The following is a 16,617-nucleotide window of genomic DNA, read 5'->3' as shown; positions in this document are numbered from 1 at the left end:
AGGGGGAGTGAGGGAAAGGTGGAATTAAAGCAACTTTAAATGTACTCGCCAAGCATCAGCTGGCTTTGGTTAGAGAAGTGATTTAAAGAGACAGCTGCCTTGTCCAAAGTGGCCAATAGGGCGGTGGGGGCTTTGAGCGCCACACAATATCTCGTCCAGCCCCCTGCACAAGGCAGGAAACTCACAAACACCTCCCCCTAAATTCACAGGATCTTCACTGCTTTCAGACGGCCATCTAGCCTCTGCTTAAAAACCTCCAAGGAAGGAGCGCCCACCACCTCCCGAGGAGGAAGCCTGTTCCACTGAGGAACCACTCTAACAGTCAGGAAGTTCTTCCTAATGTTGAGGTGGAAACTCTTTTGATTCAATTTCAACCAATTGGTTCTGGTTCTACCTTCCAGGGCCACAGAAAACAATTCCACTCCATCCTCTATAGGACAGCCGTTCAAGTACTTGAAGATGGTGGTCCTATCACCTCTCAGCCGCCTCCTCTCGAGGCTAAACGTCCCTAGCTCCTTCAACCTTTCCTCATAGGACTTGATCTCCAGACCCCTCAACATCTTCGTCGCCCTCCTCTGGACCCCTTCCAGCTTGTCTGGATCCTTCTTAAAATGTGGTGCCCACAAATGTGGTGAAAGGCTAGCTACAAGAAGATTCTCTCTCCCCAACCTCGTTTGCTCTGCACGCTGTGTTAGGGAAGGGGAGAGAAGAAAGTGAAAAGACCAGCCACAAGGCTACTACTTGTTCAGAATAAAGCAGCAGACAATTGGCACCTTTAAGACCAACTTAAGTTTTATTCAGCATGTAAGCTTTCGTATGCTCTTAAGCAGACTTCAGACACAATGGAATGGCAAGCCATCTTTTAAGGACAGAGAAAGTGGGCGGTGAGTTGGTATGTAGAGTCATGGGAATGTTTTTAGCAGATCAAAAGAATCCCCAATTGGGGACTGTTTGTTTGTTTAGTATAGTTAACTGGGCTGTAAGAGCAGTGGAGGGTGATAAAAAGCAGACATGTCATAGGTCTGAAGTGCCATAAACCTGGACGTCGTTCTGACTTCTTAGTTGTGGGTTTAAATGGAGGGCATTAGTATCTCAAGAAGTTATAGCAACATTATAGTTTCCCATTAAAAGAAAAGAATGCATTAGAATATAGTGGAAGAGGGGTTAGTATATATGTAATAAGATAAACAGCCACTATCCCTATTTGAGTATGTCAATACAAAAAACCCCAAAATATTCCGATACACTGTTTTAAAAGAGAAACACATTCTAGTTTGCCATTAGAAAAAAAGGGTACATTAAAATATAGTGGGAGATGAGCCAGTACATGTCATGAGATAAGCAGTCCATATCCCCTATTTGAGCATATCTGTGCAAGAAAGCAAAATATTCTGATACACTGTTCTAAAAGAGAAACACATTCTAGTTTGCCGTTAGAAAAAAAGGGTACATTAAAATATATGAACATATATGAACATATGAAGCTGCCTTCTACTGAATCAGACCCTGGGTCCATCAAAGTCAGTATTGTCTTTTCAGACTGGCAGCGGCTCTCCAGGGTCTCAAGCTGAGGTTTTTCACACCTATCTGCCTGGACCCTTTAGTGGGAGATAAACAGTTCATATCCCCTATTTGAGCACATCAATGCAAAACCAAATTTTCTGATACACTGTTCTAAAAGAGAAGTACATTCTAGTTTGCCATAAGAAAAAAGTCACCTTAAAATGACTCTGCATACCAACTCACTGTCCAATTTCTCTATATGTAAAGAAAGCTTGCCATTCCCATTTTGTCTGATGGAAGCCTGCTGAAGAGCATACGAAAGCTTGCATTCTGAATAAAACTTAGTTGGTCTTAAAGGTGCACTTTACTGCTTTGTTCTATTACAGGGGTGGCCGACGGTAGCTCTCCAGATGTTTTTTGCTTACAACTTCCATCAGCCCCAGCCACTGGCCATGCTGGCCGGGGCTGATGGGAGTTGTAGGCAAAAAACATCAGGAGAGCTACCGTTGGCCACCCCTGTTTATTGCCTCAGACCAACACGGCTGCCCGCTTGGATCTATCTACTTGTTCAGAGTGGCAGTGATCAAAGGAGGGGTCATACAGTTGGAAGAGGGGTTTGAAAGGATGGGCCTGTCCCCCTCGGGCCCCGCTGTAGCTATGGGCCTGAGTCCTGGGCTACATAGGACAGGGGCGGCCAAATGTTTGCTCGGGAGTCACACGTGGCTCTTCCACACATATTGCGCGGCTCCCAGAGGTCAAGGAGGAACTTAATGCAGGCTTGCTCTCAAGTAAGCAGGCTTAGCATCAGGACCTCAGTCGGCCTTTGAGTGTCGACCCATAGGTAGGCGGCTGTTTCCACCATCTGTGAAGTGAGGAAGGAGGGGGAAATAGGCTTGCAAGAGCACAAGAACTAGGGGGGCCACTGGGAGGAAGGACGGAATTAAAGAGGGTGGCACAGGGTTCCCCCTTAGTTTCATAGCTCTTGTAGGAGCTGTATCTACTAACCTTGATATCAAGGCAAAGAGAGATGTACAGTGATGCAAACGGTGGTCAGTGAGGTGTGTTTCCTTCTCCTACTGGTGCCAAAAAAAAAATTCCTTAACCTTTCCCTATGCTGGTCATATGGGGACTGTTATTCCCAGCTTTGATTTTTTTTTTTAAAGTCTCCTACTAGCACGGCCGTGTTGTAAAATGCATACAGATGTATTTTATCTTTCTGTGCAAAGAAAATATTAAGAGCTTTAACAAAGGCACGTGTTTAATATTTGTCCATGTCTTGCGGCTCTCAAACATCTGACGTTTATCTCCTGTGGCTCTTACGTTAAGCATGTTTGGCCATCCTTGACATGGAACATTCTGTGTCCTCTCAAAACAACACAACCGGGTTCCTTGGGGATAGAACCACGGCGGAGAGGTGTCTTTAATTGGATGGGTCCAGCAGATCTGTTTCATGAACGATGGCTCCTTTCTCCACTGCAAGGAAAGTCTCCTTTCGCTCTGGGAAGGGGTCTCCCCCTTCTGGCCCTCCTGCATTTCGGTTCGTCCCGTGCAGAGATGGCGACCAATTGTTGCCCTTCCTCGTCTCCCACAGGGGCTGGCAAGAAGTACAAAGTGAAGTTCGACAACAAAGGGAAGAGCTTGCTGTCGGGGAACCACATCGCATACGACTATCATCCATCGGGCGAGAACCTGAACGTCGGGAGCCGGGTGGTGGCCAAATACAAGGATGGGAACCAGATGTGGCTGTACGCGGGCATCGTGGCCGAGACGCCGAACATCAAGAACAAAATGAGGTCAGGCGAAGCCGTCCCGTTCGACACCTGGCTGGTTGGGGTGGATAACGTTCCGTTCAGACCAGGTTTCTGTATGCCAAGAGTGGGGAACTGAAAGCCTGGAAAGCTCAAAACCTGGGGAGAGCACAGGGACGGTGGCTCAGGGGTAGAGCATCTGCTTGGGAAGCAGGAGGTCCCAGGTTCAATCCCCGGCATCTCCAACTAAAAAGGGTCCAGGCAAAGAGGCATGAAAAACCTCAGCTGGAGACCCTGGAGAGCCGCTGCCAGTTAGGGGAGGGATGGTGGCTCAATGGTAGAGCATCAGCTGGGTAAGCAGAAGGTCCCAGGTTCAATCCCCAGCATCTCCAACTAAAAAGGGTCCAGGCAAGTAGACATGAAAAACCTCCGCTTTAGATCCTGGAGAGCCGCTACCAGTCTGAGCAGACAAGACTGACTTTGATGGACCAAGGAGGGTCTGATTCAGTAGAAGGCAGCTTCAGATGTTCATATGTTCTTGCCTAGGAAATTGGACTCTGACTTGAGGAGGGGGGGCTACTTTGTTGGGCTTTCATCCAGGAGCCCAGCCATGATCTTGTTGTATTTATCGCAATCATTTGTTCCCAAGTTTCTTACTCCTCGATTCATAGCATGTGTAAAACCCTGGCCTTAAAGGTGTGTGTGTGTGTGGGGGGGGTGGTATTTCTCTATTACCTGGGAGTGGTTGTGTAGCCTGGTACAAGAATATAAGAGGAGCTTTACTGGATCAGACCTGTGCATCGTCTTGTCCAGCATCCTGCCTCAGACTGTGGCCAGCTGCTCTGACCCAGCAGGGGTCTTCTGATGCTCTTCTCAGGAGAAGACTTCAGACTCTCTGCCCTGTTGTTGGCCCTCCAGAGGAACTGGCTGGCCTCTGTGTGAGACTGGAGGCTGGACTAGATGGACCCTCCCTGGTCTGACCCAGCAGGGCTCTTCTGATGCTCTTCTCAGGGGAAGGCCTCGGCCTCTCTGCCCTGTTGTTGGCCCTCCAGAGGAACTGGCTGGCCTCTGTGTGAGACTGGAGGCTGGACTAGATGGACCCTCCCTGGTCTGACCCAGCAGGGCTCTTCTGATGCTCTTCTCAGGAGAATGCCATGGGCTCTCTGCCCTGTTGTTGGCCCTCCAGAGGAACTGGTTGGCCACTGGGTGAGACAGGAGGCTGGACTAGATGAACCCTCACTGGTCTAAGCCACAGGGCTCTTCTCATGTTCTTATGAAGTCCTCGGCCTCTCTGCCCTATTGTTGGCCCTTCAGAGGAACTGGTCGGCCACTGTGTGAGACAGGAGACTGGACTAGATGGACCTTCATTGGTCTGATCCAGCAGGGCTCTTCTGATGTTCTCAGGGGAAGGCCTTCGCCTCTCTGCCCTGTTGTTGGCCCTCTAGAGCAACTGGTTGGCCACTGTGAGAGACAGGAGGCTGGACTAGATGAACCCTCCCTGGTCTGATCCAGCAGGGCTCTTCTGATGTTCTTCTCGGGGAATATCTCAACCTCTCTGCCCTGTTGTTGGCCCTCCAGAGGAACTGGTTGGCCACTGTGTGAGACAGGAGGCTGGACTAGACGGACCCTCCCTGGTCTGACCCAGCAGGGCTCTTCTGATGCTCTTCTCAGGGGAAGGCCTCGGCCTCTCTGCCCTATTGTTGGCCCTCCAATAGAACTGGCTGGCCACTGTGTGAGACAGGAGGCTGGACTAGATGGACCCTCCCTGGTCTGACCCAGCAGGGCTCTTCTGATGCTCTTCTCAGGGGAAGGTCTTGGCCTCTCTACCCTGTTGTTGGCCCTCCAGAGGAACTGGCTGGCCACTGTGTGAGACAGGAGGCTGGACTAGACGGACGCTCCCTGGTCTGACCCAGCAGGGCTCTTCTGAGGTTCTTCTCAGGGGTAGGCCTCAGCCTCTCTGCCCTGTTCTGGGCCCTCCAGAGGAACTGGGTGGCCACTGTGTGAGACAGGAGGCTGGACTAGATGGACCCTCCCTGGTCTGATCCAGCAGGGCTCTTCTGATGTTATTCTTGGGGAAGGTCTCAGTCTCTCTGCCCTGTTATGGGCCCTCCAGAGGAACTGGGTGGCCACTGTGTGAGACAGCAGGCTGGACTAGATGGACCCTCCCTGGTCTGACCCAGCAGGGCTCTTCTGAGGTTCTTCTCAGGGGAAGGCCTTTGTCTCTCTGCTCTGTTGTTGGCCCTCCAGAGGAACTGGTCGGCCCCTGTGTGAGACAGGAGGCTGGACTAGATGGACCTTCGTTGGTCTGATCCAGCAGGGCTCTCCTGACATTACAATGAAAGGGGTGGATAGGACTGCCCCTTCCCCCAATTTATCTTCCATCTTGCGTGGACCTTTAACTGTCACCTTTGAGTCACCTTTGAGTCACTGAGTCACCTTTGTCCCGGCTGCTGCCTCCTTCACCACCTGCTGCCTTTTCGCTTTCTCTCTCTGAAGCAACGGTCGGCCTCACCACCCTCTCTCCTTCCAGGTTCCTGATCTTCTTCGATGACGGTTACGCCTCTTACGTCGTCCAGACTGAGCTGTACCTGATCTGCCGGCCACGTGAGTCCTCCTGCTCTGGCTGCCGTTTCCTTCCGTGCTGCCCAGGGCCTCTTAGAACTCCCCTTCACTGGGGATTGGTTTTAGTTATTTATTTATTACATCAAATCTCTATCCCGGCCTTTCTGCAAGTGCCGCCGTCCCCAAGCTTTTTGGCACCAGGGACCGGTTTTGTGGAAGGACCGGGCAGGGGGCGGAAGGGGATGGTTTCGGGATGATACAATTGTGCACTTTATTTCTCTTACTTTGGTATGGTGGTGAGATGTACAGACTTGTCTGGGAAAACTGGGTTTGATTCCCCACTCCTCCACTTGCAGCTGCTGGAACGGCCTTGGGTCAGCCGTAGCTTTCACAGGAGTTGTCCTTGAAAGGGCAGCTGCTGTAAGAGCTCTCTCAACCCCACTCGCCTCACAGGGTGCCTGTTGTGGAGGAGGAAGGGAAAGGAGATTGTGACTACTCTGAGACTCTGTCCTTGAAAGGGCAGCTTCTGGGAGAGCTCTCTCAGCCTCACCCACCTCACAGGGTGTCGGTTGTGGGGGAGGAAGGGAAAGGAGATTGTGAGCTGCTCTGAGACTCTGTCCTTGAAAGGGCAGCTTCTGGGAGAGCTCTCTCAGCCTCACCCACCTTACAGGGTGTCTATTGTGGGGGAGGAAGGGAAAGGAGATTGTGAGCTGCTCTGAGACTCTGTCCTTGAAAGGAAAGCTTCTGGGAGAGCTCTCTCAGCCTCACCCACCTCATAGGGTGTCGGTTGTGGGGGAGGATGGGAAAGGAGATTGTGAGCCGCTCTGTCCTTGAAAGGGCAGCTGCTGTGAGTGCCCTCTCCAGCCCTACCCACCTCACAGGGTGTCTGTTGGTAAAGGCGGGGTCGATGGTAAAGGAGATTGTAGGCTGCTCTGAGACTCTGTCCTTGAAAGGGCAGCTGCTGTGAGAGCCCTCTGCTGCTAACAATCCAAAACGGCATCAAAAACAAGTACATCATTTACAGTCTTAGAAACATAAAAATGTCACGGTGCTATATGTTAGAATAGTGCAGACAATTGCCTAAAAATTCCTTTCAGGTTGGTTTGGGGTTTTTTTACAGTAACTGTCAGTGTTCCTTAGAGGCAATGATATAGTCAGATCCAGGTGGGTTGGCATCTCTCTCCCATTTTTGATGTTATATGCCAACCGGAACAATTCAGTTTTACAGGCCCTGCGGAGTTGGGAGAGTTCCCGCTGGGCCATAGTAGCCCATAATATGGCCTGGGCCATGTGTCATAATTTCTAGAAGCAGGGAGGCCTTTGTGGTCGATGTAGGTAGTGGAGATAAAGACATTATAAAGGACACAGACAGGCACAAAGATTTTTTAAAAGCTTCAAATATGCTTAAAAGATTTCAGGTTTTCACGGCTGGTAACATCATTAGGGTTTGTAGAATCTTTCGGGCTCAAGTGCAGTGTTCTACTGGAGAAAGTTTTCCTTCCAGACGTTTCGTTCTCAGCTGCGGAGAACATCCTCAGTGGCGTTGCAGCCGGAGCAGGCGCTCTGACCTTCTTGGCTGCTCAATGCACAGCAGCCAAGAAGGTCTGAGCGCCTGCTCCGGCTGCAACGCCACTGAGGATGTTCTCCGCAGCCGAGAATGAAACGTCTGGAAGGAAAACTTTCTCCAGTAGAACACTGCACTTGAGCCCGAAAGATTCTACAAACTCTAATGATGCTTTAAAGGTTAGCACTCCTGCAATATTTAGTTTATTTAACGGTTTCTGATAACTGACCCCTCTTGCCCTGAATGATTGCATCAAAATCTGGAGACAGTGGCTGTTCTGTAGCAGTCTTGAGTATGATGGTATTTTGGGAATGTTTATGATTATATTGAGCAATGCATAAGAAAAATTGGTGCGGCATGGTTATTTGCTGTGGACACGGTAGGTTTAGTAAATTTCAGTAATTCACAGGGTCAGCATTGCTGTCAGATGGCCATCTAGCCTCTGTTTAAAAACCTCCAAGGAAGGGGAGCCCACCACCTCCCGAGGGTGTAGTGGTGAAGTGTGCGGACTCTCATCTGGGAGAACTGGGTTTGATTCCCCACTCCTCCACCTGCAGCTGCAGGACTGGCCTTGGGTCAGCCATAGCTCTCATGGGAGTTGTCCTTGGAAGGGCAGCTTCTGTGAGAGCTCTCTCAGCCCCACCCACCTCACAGGGTGTCTTTTGTGAGGGGGAGAAGACATAAGAGATTGTAAGCCGCTCTGAGTCTCTGTCCTTGAAAGGGCAGCTTCTGGGAGAGCTCTCTCAGCCCCAGCCGCCTCACAGGGTGTCTGTTGGGGGGGAGGAAGATCAAGGAGATTGTGAGCCACTCTTAGTCTCTGATTCAGGCTGAAGGGCGGGGTATAAATCTGCAGTCTTCTTCTTCTTCCACTGAGGAGCCGCTCTAACTGTCAGGAAGTTCTTCCTAACATTAGTTTGATCATGCAATTTCTCTTTGGGCAGTCAAAAAGTCTTGGGAAGACATCGAGGACATTTCCTGCCGGGATTTCATCGAAGAGTACGTCACGGCCTACCCCAACCGCCCCATGGTTCTGCTCAAGAGCGGCCAGCTCATCAAAACGGAGTGGGACGGGACCTGGTGGAAGTCCCGGGTGGAGGAAGTCGACGGGAGCCTGGTCAAAATCCTCTTCCTGGTAAGCTTCCCTCTTCTCGTGCTGAATCACGGTTGCTTTTGGTGTGGTGGGTCTCTGCGCTATGAGCTTCCCCCTCTCCCCCTTACTGCTTGAGCTTTGCCATGTTGGAATGTAAGAACATAAGAGAAGCCATGTTGGATCACGCCAAAGGCCCATCCAGTCCAACACTCTGTCACATAAGAGAAGCCATGTTGGATCAGGCCAATGGCCCCTCCAGTCCAACACTGTGTGTCACATAAGAACATCAGAGAAGCCCTGTTGGATCAGGCCAGTGGCCCCTCCAGTCCAACACTCTGTGTCACATAAGAGAAGCCCTGTTGGATCACGCCATTGGCCCCTCCAGTCCAACACTCTGTGTCACATAAGAACATAAGAGAAGCCATGTTGGATCAGGCCAATGGCCCATCCAGTCCAACACTCTGTGTCACATAAGAACATAAGAGAAGCCATGTTGGATCAGGCCAATGGCCCCTCCAGTCCAACACTCTGTGTCACATAAGAACAGAAGAGAAGCCATGTTGGATCAGGCCAATGGCCCATCCAGTCCAACACTCTGTGTCACATAAGAACAGAAGAGAAGCCATGTTGGATCAGGCCAATGGCCCACCCAGTCCAACACTCTGTGTCACATAAGAACAGAAGAGAAGCCATGTTAGATCAGGCCAATGGCCCATCCAGTCCAACACTCTGTGTCACAAAGTGGGCAAAACTCCAGGGTTATCAGGAGGTCCATCAGTGGGCCCGGACACTAGAAGCCCTTCCACTCTTGGCTCCCCCCCATCACCAAGAATACAGTGCATCACTTCCCCAGACAGAAAGTTCCATCTGTACACACACACGTATATTGGCCACTGTGTGACACAGAGTGTTGGACTGGATGGGCCATTGGCCTGATCCAACAGGGCTTCTCTTCTGTTCTTATGTACCTTGCGGCTAATAGCCAGTGGTGCTCTGCTCCAGATGTTCATCCGGTCCCCTCCTGAAGCTGTCTATGCTTGTAGCTGCTCTTGCTTCCTGTGACAGTGAGTTCCATGTGGGAGAAGAAGGGTGCAGTGGGGGAGGCACCGCTGCAGAAGTTCAGGGTGAGCTTCTAGTTCCTTCTGCTTGCCCTTGGCCACAGTTTTGTCCTTCTTCCGCCTTCCAGGATGACAAGCGCTGCGAGTGGATCTACCGAGGCTCAACCCGCCTGGAGCCCATGTTCAGCATGAAGACCTCCACGGCCTCCACCCAGGAGAAGAAACAAGGGGGACAAATGAGGACCCGGCCGAATGTTGGTATGCCAGAATCCATCCATCTGGAGAGCCAGTTTGGTGTCGTGGTGAAGTGTGCAGACTCTTATCTGGGAGAACCGGGTTTGATTCCCCGCTCCTCCACTTGCAGCTGCTGGAATGGCCTTGGGTCAGCCAGAGCTCTCTTATCTGGGAGAACCGGGTTGGATTCCCCACTCCTCCCCTTGCAGCTGCTGGAATGGCCTTGAGTCAGCCAGAGCTCTGGCAGGAGTTGTCCTTGAAAGGGCAGCTGCTATGAGAGCCCTCTCCAGCTCCACCCGCCTCACAGGGTGTCTGTTGTGGGGGAGGACGGGAAAGGAGATTGTGAGCTGCTCTGAGACTCTTCGGAGTGGAGGGCGGGATATAAATCCAATATCTTCATCTACCTCACAGGGTGTCTGTTGTGGGGGAGGAAGGGGAAGGAGATTGTGAGCCCCTCTGAGACTCTTCGGAGTGGAGGGCGGGATATAAATCCAATCTCTTCATCTACCTCACAGGGTGTCTGTTGTGGGGGAGGAAGGGAAAGGAGATTGTGAGCCGCTCTGAGACTCTTCGGAGTGGAGGGCGGGATATAAATCCAATATCTTCATCTACCTCACAGGGTGTCTGTTGTGGGGGAGGAAGGGAAAGGAGATTGTGAGCCGCTCTGAGACTCTTCGGAGTGGAGGGCGGGATATAAATCCAATACCTTCATCTACCTCACAGGGTGTCTGTTGTGGGGGGGAAGGTAAAGGAGATTGTGAGCCGCTCTGAGAATCTTCGGAGTGGAGGGCGGGATATAAATCCAATATCTTCATCTACCTCACAGAGTGTCTGTTGTGGAGGAGGAAGGTAAAGGAGATTGTGAGCCGCTCTGAGACTCTTCGGAGTGGGGGGCGGGATATAAATCCAATATCTTCATCTACCTCACAGAGTGTCTGTTGTGGAGGAGGAAGGTAAAGGAGATTGTGAGCCGCTCTGAGACTCTTCGGAGTGGAGGGCGGGATATAAATCCAATATCTTCATCTACCTCTCAGGGTGTCTGTTGTGGGAGAGGAAGGGAAAGGAGATTGTGAGCCGCTCTGAGTCTCTAATTCATTGATAAGGGCTGGGTATAAATCTGCAATCTTCTTCTAGAAACAGTTCCCGGAGTTTGTCACGCTAACTCCACATTCCCCCCCGCCAGGTGCCGTCCGGAGCAAAGGTCCAGTGGTTCAGTACATCCATGACTTAACCGGAACCAGCACACCATTTAAGCCCCTGGAGCAGCCCCCGATGCCGATTATGGTGTCGCAGCCAGTTTCACCTCAGTTTGTCGACGTGGAGTAAGTTGGATCAATCATTTTGTAGTGGGGGGGTCACGTGAACACAGGAAGCAGCCTTCTGCTGAACTAGACCACCTGGGTCTGTCACAGTCAGTCTTGTCTACTCAGACTGGCAGCGGCTCTCCAGAGTCTCAAGCGGAGGTCTTTCCCATCACCTCCTACCTGGTGCTTTTAACTGGTGATACCAGGGATTGAACCTGGGACCTTCTGCATGCCGAGTGGAGGCTCTGCCCCTGAGCTATGGCCCCTCTCCATGGCTCTCCAAGGTCTCAGGCTGAGGTCTTCCCCATCACCTCCTGCCTGATCCTTTTAGCTGGAGATGCCGGGGATTGAACCTGGGACCTTCTGCATGCCAAGCAGAGGCTCTGCCACTGAGCTATGGCCCCTCTCCATGGCTCTCCAGGGTCTCAGGCTGAGGTCTTTCCCATCACCTCCTGCCTGGTCCTTTGAACTGGAGATGCCGGGGATTGAACCTGGGACCTTCTGCATGCCAAGCAGAGGCTCTGCCACTGAGCTATGGCCCCTCTCCATGGCTCTCCAGGGTCTCAGGCTGAGGTCTTTCCCATCACCTCCTGCCTGGTTCTTTTTAATTGGGGATCGAACGCCATGCCAGCAGGGTGGGAACTCTAAATTCAGCCTTCCCCCTAGGCAAATGCCGAGTTTGCCCCCCACTTGCCACCTCCTCCCTTCCCTTCTCCAGCCCTGGTCTATTTTAATGCCGGTAAGGGCAATTACGTACCACTCCCAGGCTGTCTAAAGGCCGCCCCGGGAGGAGGAGGGAGCAGCAGTGGCGTCCTTTCAGTACGCGGTTCGTTAGTGTAGCCGCTGGCCTGCCTGGACATTGAGTGAGGACACAGTGTGGTTTTACCCACTGATCAGCTGATTGGTGGGGTTGTGGCAGTCTTTAAACAGCCTGGAAGGGGTGCGCGAGCACCCTTCCTGGCATTAAAATAGACCTGGGGAAGGGAAGGAGGAGGAGGCGGGTGCCGTGGCAACACAGGGGGGGGAGATGTGGGGCGTGGCGCTTTGGAGGGGGGGCAGCAGACCACCAGTCTGCCTAGGGTGCCATGTGCCGTCGGGCCGCTGCTGAGTGAGCCACAGTCCCTTCCCAAACGTTTTGGAGCCCGACATGAGAACATAAGAGAAGCCATGTTGGATCAGGCCAGTGGCCCCTCCAGTCCAACACTCCGTGTCACATAAGAACAGAAGAGAAGCCTTGTTGAATCAGGCCACTGGCCTATCCAGTCCAACACACTATGTCACATAAGAACATGAGAGAAGCCCTGTTGAATCAGGCCAATGGCCCCTGCAGTCCAACACTCTGTGTCACACAGTGGCCAAAATTTATATTTATATATATATATACATATATATATAAATTTTTATATATATATATATATATATATATATATATATATATATATATATATATATATATATATATATATATATATATACACATACATACACACTGTGGCTAATAGCCACTGATGGACCTCTGCTCCATATTTTTCTCTAACCCCCTCTTGAAGCTGGCTATGCTTGTAGCCACCACCACCTCCTGTGGCAGTGAATTCCACATGTTAATCACCCTTTGGGTGAAGAAGGACTTCCTTTTATCCGTTCTAACCCGACTGCTCAGCAATTTCATCGAATGCCCACGAGTTCTTGTATTGTGAGAAAGGGAGAAAAGTACTTCTTTCTCTACCTTCTCCGTCCCATGCATAATCTTGTCAACCTCTATCACGTCACCCCGCAGTCGACGTTTCTCCGAACTAAAGAGTTCCAAGCGTTTTAACCTTTCTTCATAGAGAAAGTGTTTCTAACCTTCAGTCATTCTAGTTGCCCTTTTCTGCACTTTTTCCAATGCTAGAATATCCTTTTTGAGGTGCGGTGACATAGAATGTGGGCAGGTGGGGGGGGGGGCGCAACCACAAAATGGCGATTGCCAGAAGAGGAGCCAACCACAAGATGTCCGCCTCTGGAGGCGGAGGCACACACAGGAAAGTCCAAATACAGGGCACGAGAGGAGGAGCAATTGTTAAAAAATGCACTGGGGAAAAAAGGAGAGAGGATTAAAAAATACTGTGGTGGCAAGCCTGTGCCAAAACAATTTTATTTTACTCCACGCAGCCAATCGGATGAATCCCCCGAGAAGTCAAAAGGACCTCCGCGGTCTTCCCAGCAATCCCCAGTTGGCATAACCAGGGATGGAATTCTAGCAGGAGCTGCTTTGCCTATTAGGCCACGCACCCCTGATGCAGCCAATCCTCCAAGAGCTCACAAAAAAGAGCCTCGCAAGCTCCAGGAGGATTGGCTACAGCAGGGGGGCGTGGCCTAATATGCAAAAGAGCTCCTGCTAGAATCCCACCCCTGCGTAACACCCATCTTTCAGTGCTCCCAGATGTCAGAACTGGGACGAACTTCAGACGATTCCAAGACTTGTTACAAAGTTAGGATCTTTATTGAAGAACTACAGTGCTAGAGCAACGGAATAACAGTAATGCCAATTCTTGGCAGTTGGTTACATCTTATGCCATCAGTAAAGTACAATAAAGCTATCATTCACACGGTCACAGACAAGTGCCTCTTTTCCCAGCCTTCGTTATCAGAAGGGGGGATGCTCCCCCGTTGTGAAGGCCAAACGGCCTGTCTTCAAAGGGCACCTGGGGATGTTAAGCAGAGACTATCTGCCGCCTGCCCTACTGCCCTAAATATTTGGCATAGCAAAGGGGCCAGGGTTAATTGCTGTGGCCAGGCACTCTATGTTATTACTAAGTTACAGCATGGAGTCAGTTTGGTCAAGGCAAATAGAGCAAAAGTTACAAGTTCTGACACCAGAGCCCTGCTTCAGACATCCGCCCGCCACTTCGGAGTTCCGCACCCAACTCTCTTCTGCTTTGCTCCCCCCTCCTTTCCGCACAGCAGTCCAGAGAGCCAGCTGGCCCAGTCCAAAAAGCAACAGGTGGCCAAGAAGAGCACTTCGTTCCTGCGTCCGGGCTCAGTCGGATCGGGACCGTCTTCCCCGCCTTCTCCTGTCCTGGGCGAACCAGGTCCCGTCGCGAGGACTGGGGTGACCCAGCAATTTCGGTAAGCGGTGGCGTTTTGAGGAACGTTGCATGGAAAGCTAGCGAAAACCGGTGTGGGGGGGGCATGCACACCAGGGTGGTGCGTCGGGGGAGGGCTGTACGCGCCAGTGTCGTGTGCTTCGGGACCGAGTTTCTGATCCGGGAGAAGAGTTCTCGCACCAGGGTCTCCCGCCAGTAGAAAGGGGCCGTAACGTCCTGTGCATAGCCCGAACGTTATGCACACCTCTGCTTTGCCGAGTGGCTTCATTCAGAGTCCAGTTTTGGTGAAGGATCCAAGAAAAGCGCCTTAAATCATAGACTCGTAGATCTGGAAGGGACCTCCGGGGTCATCTAGTCCAACCCCCTGCACAATGCAGGAAACTCACAAAGACCTCCCCCTAAATTCACAGGATGCTCATTGCTGTCAGATGGCCATCTAGCCTCTGTTGAAAAACCTCCAAAGGAGAGCCCCCCACTTCCCAAGGGGGAAGCCTGTTCCACTGAGGAACTGCTCTTAACAGTCATAGAATCCTAGAGTTGGAAGGGACCTCCGGGGTCATCTAGTCCAACCCCCCTGCACAAGGCAGGAAACTCACAAACACCTCCCCCTAAATTCACAGGATCCTCATTGCTGTCAGGTGGCCGTCTAGCCTCTGTTTAAAAACCTCCAAGGAAGGAGAGCCCACCACCTCCCAAGGAGGAAACCTCTTTCACTGAGGAACCACTCTTAACAGTCATAGAATCATAGAATTGGAAGAGACCTCCAGGGTCATCTAGTTCAACCCCCTTCACAATGTTTTCTGTGGCCCCAGAAGGTAGGACCAGACCCAATGGGTTGAAATTAAATCAAAAGAGTTTCCGGCCCAACCTTAGGAAGAACTTCCTGACCGTTAGAGTGGTTCCTCAGTGGAACAGACTTCCTCCTTGGGAGGTGGTGGGCTCTCCTTCCTTGGAGGTTTTTCAACAGAGGCTAGATGGCCATCTCACAGTAATGAGGATCCTGTGAATTTAGGGGGAGGTGTTTGTGAGTTTCCTGCATTGAGCAGAGAGTTGGGCTAGATGACCCTGTAGGTCTCTTCCAATTCTGTGATTCTATGACTGTTAAGAGCGGTTCCTCAGTGGAACAGGCTTCCTTTTTGGGAGGTGGTGGGCTCTCCTTCCTTGAAGGTTTTGAAACAGAGGCTAGATGGGTGTCTGTCGGCACTGCTGATTCTGTGAAGCACATCATGAGAAGGCAGGCAGGGAGAGGTGCTTGCCAATTTCCCGGATCGTGTAGGGAATTGAGCTAGATGACCCCAGAGGTCCTTTCTAACTCGACGATTCTGTGAGTCAAAAAGTCATCAATCTATCCCAAGCACTAGGATTTAGCGAGCCGTCCCTCACTCCTGGCGTTTAGCGGTTTGAGAAAATACACCAGGCTTCCCTAATACGAGCTGCTATCAAGCCACGAGTGCAGAAGAATATTCCCTCAGGAGCGCAACTTAAGACGAAGCGCCAGCCTGTAACAAAGATGGCATTACGGGGAGATAGAAAAGTAGCTGTGAATTTCCTGCATCGTTCAGGGGGCTGAATCGGATGACTCTCGGGGTCCCTTCCAGCTCTTACGTTTCTAGATTACAGTAAAACTTCCTTAAGTCCCGTTTGCTTGAGGCACGACCTGAGTGTTGTCCCTCCCTTTCTGCGTGGCAGGTTCTCCGTCGCTCACCCGGCTGGCAGCTCCTCCGCCCAGCAGTTCCACGGCGCCGTGGATCGTACCCCCGTTGAGCTTCCCTACCGGGCCCCCGTTGAGAAACTCTTCTACCTCCCCCACGTGTGCAACTACGCCTGCCTGTCGAGAGTGCGCCACCTTCGCATCGACCAGTGCCGCAGCAAGAACCCCCTCCTCGTCCCGCTCCTCTTCGACTTCCGGCGCATGACGGCCCGCCGGCGCATCAACCGCAAGACGGGCTTCCACGTCATCTACAAGACGCCCTGCGGGCTGTGCCTGCGCAGCATGGGCGAGATCGAGCGATACCTCTTCGAGACGGACTGCGATTTCCTCTTCCTGGAGATGTTCTGCCTGGACCCCTACGTCCTGGTGGACCGCAGGTTCCAGCCGTACAAGCCGTACTACTACATCCCCGACATCACCAATGGGAAGGAAGACGTCCCCCTGTCGTGTGTCAATGAGATAGACAGCACCCCGCCCCCGCAGGTGGCTTACAGCAAGGAGCGTATCCCGGGGAAGGGGGTCTACATCAACACCAGCTCAGACTTCCTGGTGGGGTGCGACTGCGAAGACGGTTGTAGGAACAAGTGAGCATTGCGGGTTTGTCTCTTTTGGTTGAAGCCTCCCTCTCCCCCTTTGGCCAGGGTCAGCTCCGCCTTTTTGAGGACCCCTGGATGAAACATAAGAGAAGCCCTGTTGGATCAGGCCAATAGCCCATCCAGTCCAACACTCTGTCTCACATAAGAACATAAGAGAAGCC

General features: G+C 51.6%; 1 protein-coding gene across 2 annotated transcripts in view; it reads left to right on the top strand.

Annotated features, from left to right (window-relative positions):
- Window positions 1-16,617, top strand: part of SETDB1 (SET domain bifurcated histone lysine methyltransferase 1) — a 69,618-nt gene that overhangs the window by 14,347 nt on the left and 38,654 nt on the right. Inside the window, exons 6-12 of one of the 2 annotated variants that reach the window (XM_060256451.1) lie at window positions 3,095-3,296; window positions 5,782-5,855; window positions 8,319-8,509; window positions 9,654-9,783; window positions 10,943-11,081; window positions 14,010-14,171; window positions 15,839-16,444. In XM_060256451.1, coding sequence (XP_060112434.1) covers window positions 3,095-3,296; window positions 5,782-5,855; window positions 8,319-8,509; window positions 9,654-9,783; window positions 10,943-11,081; window positions 14,010-14,171; window positions 15,839-16,444 — 1,504 coding nt within the window. Of the gene's footprint in view, window positions 1-3,094; window positions 3,297-5,781; window positions 5,856-8,318; window positions 8,510-9,653; window positions 9,784-10,942; window positions 11,082-14,006; window positions 14,172-15,838; window positions 16,449-16,617 lie in introns of those variants that run through there. The other variant, XM_060256446.1, reaches the window with a different exon arrangement.

The sequence above is a fragment of the Heteronotia binoei genome, chromosome 1 (genome assembly GCF_032191835.1).
Source record: "Heteronotia binoei isolate CCM8104 ecotype False Entrance Well chromosome 1, APGP_CSIRO_Hbin_v1, whole genome shotgun sequence".
Lineage (NCBI taxonomy): Eukaryota > Metazoa > Chordata > Lepidosauria > Squamata > Gekkonidae > Heteronotia > Heteronotia binoei.
Note: the sequence above shows the minus strand (reverse complement) of the source record. Positions and strands in the feature narration are given on the sequence as shown.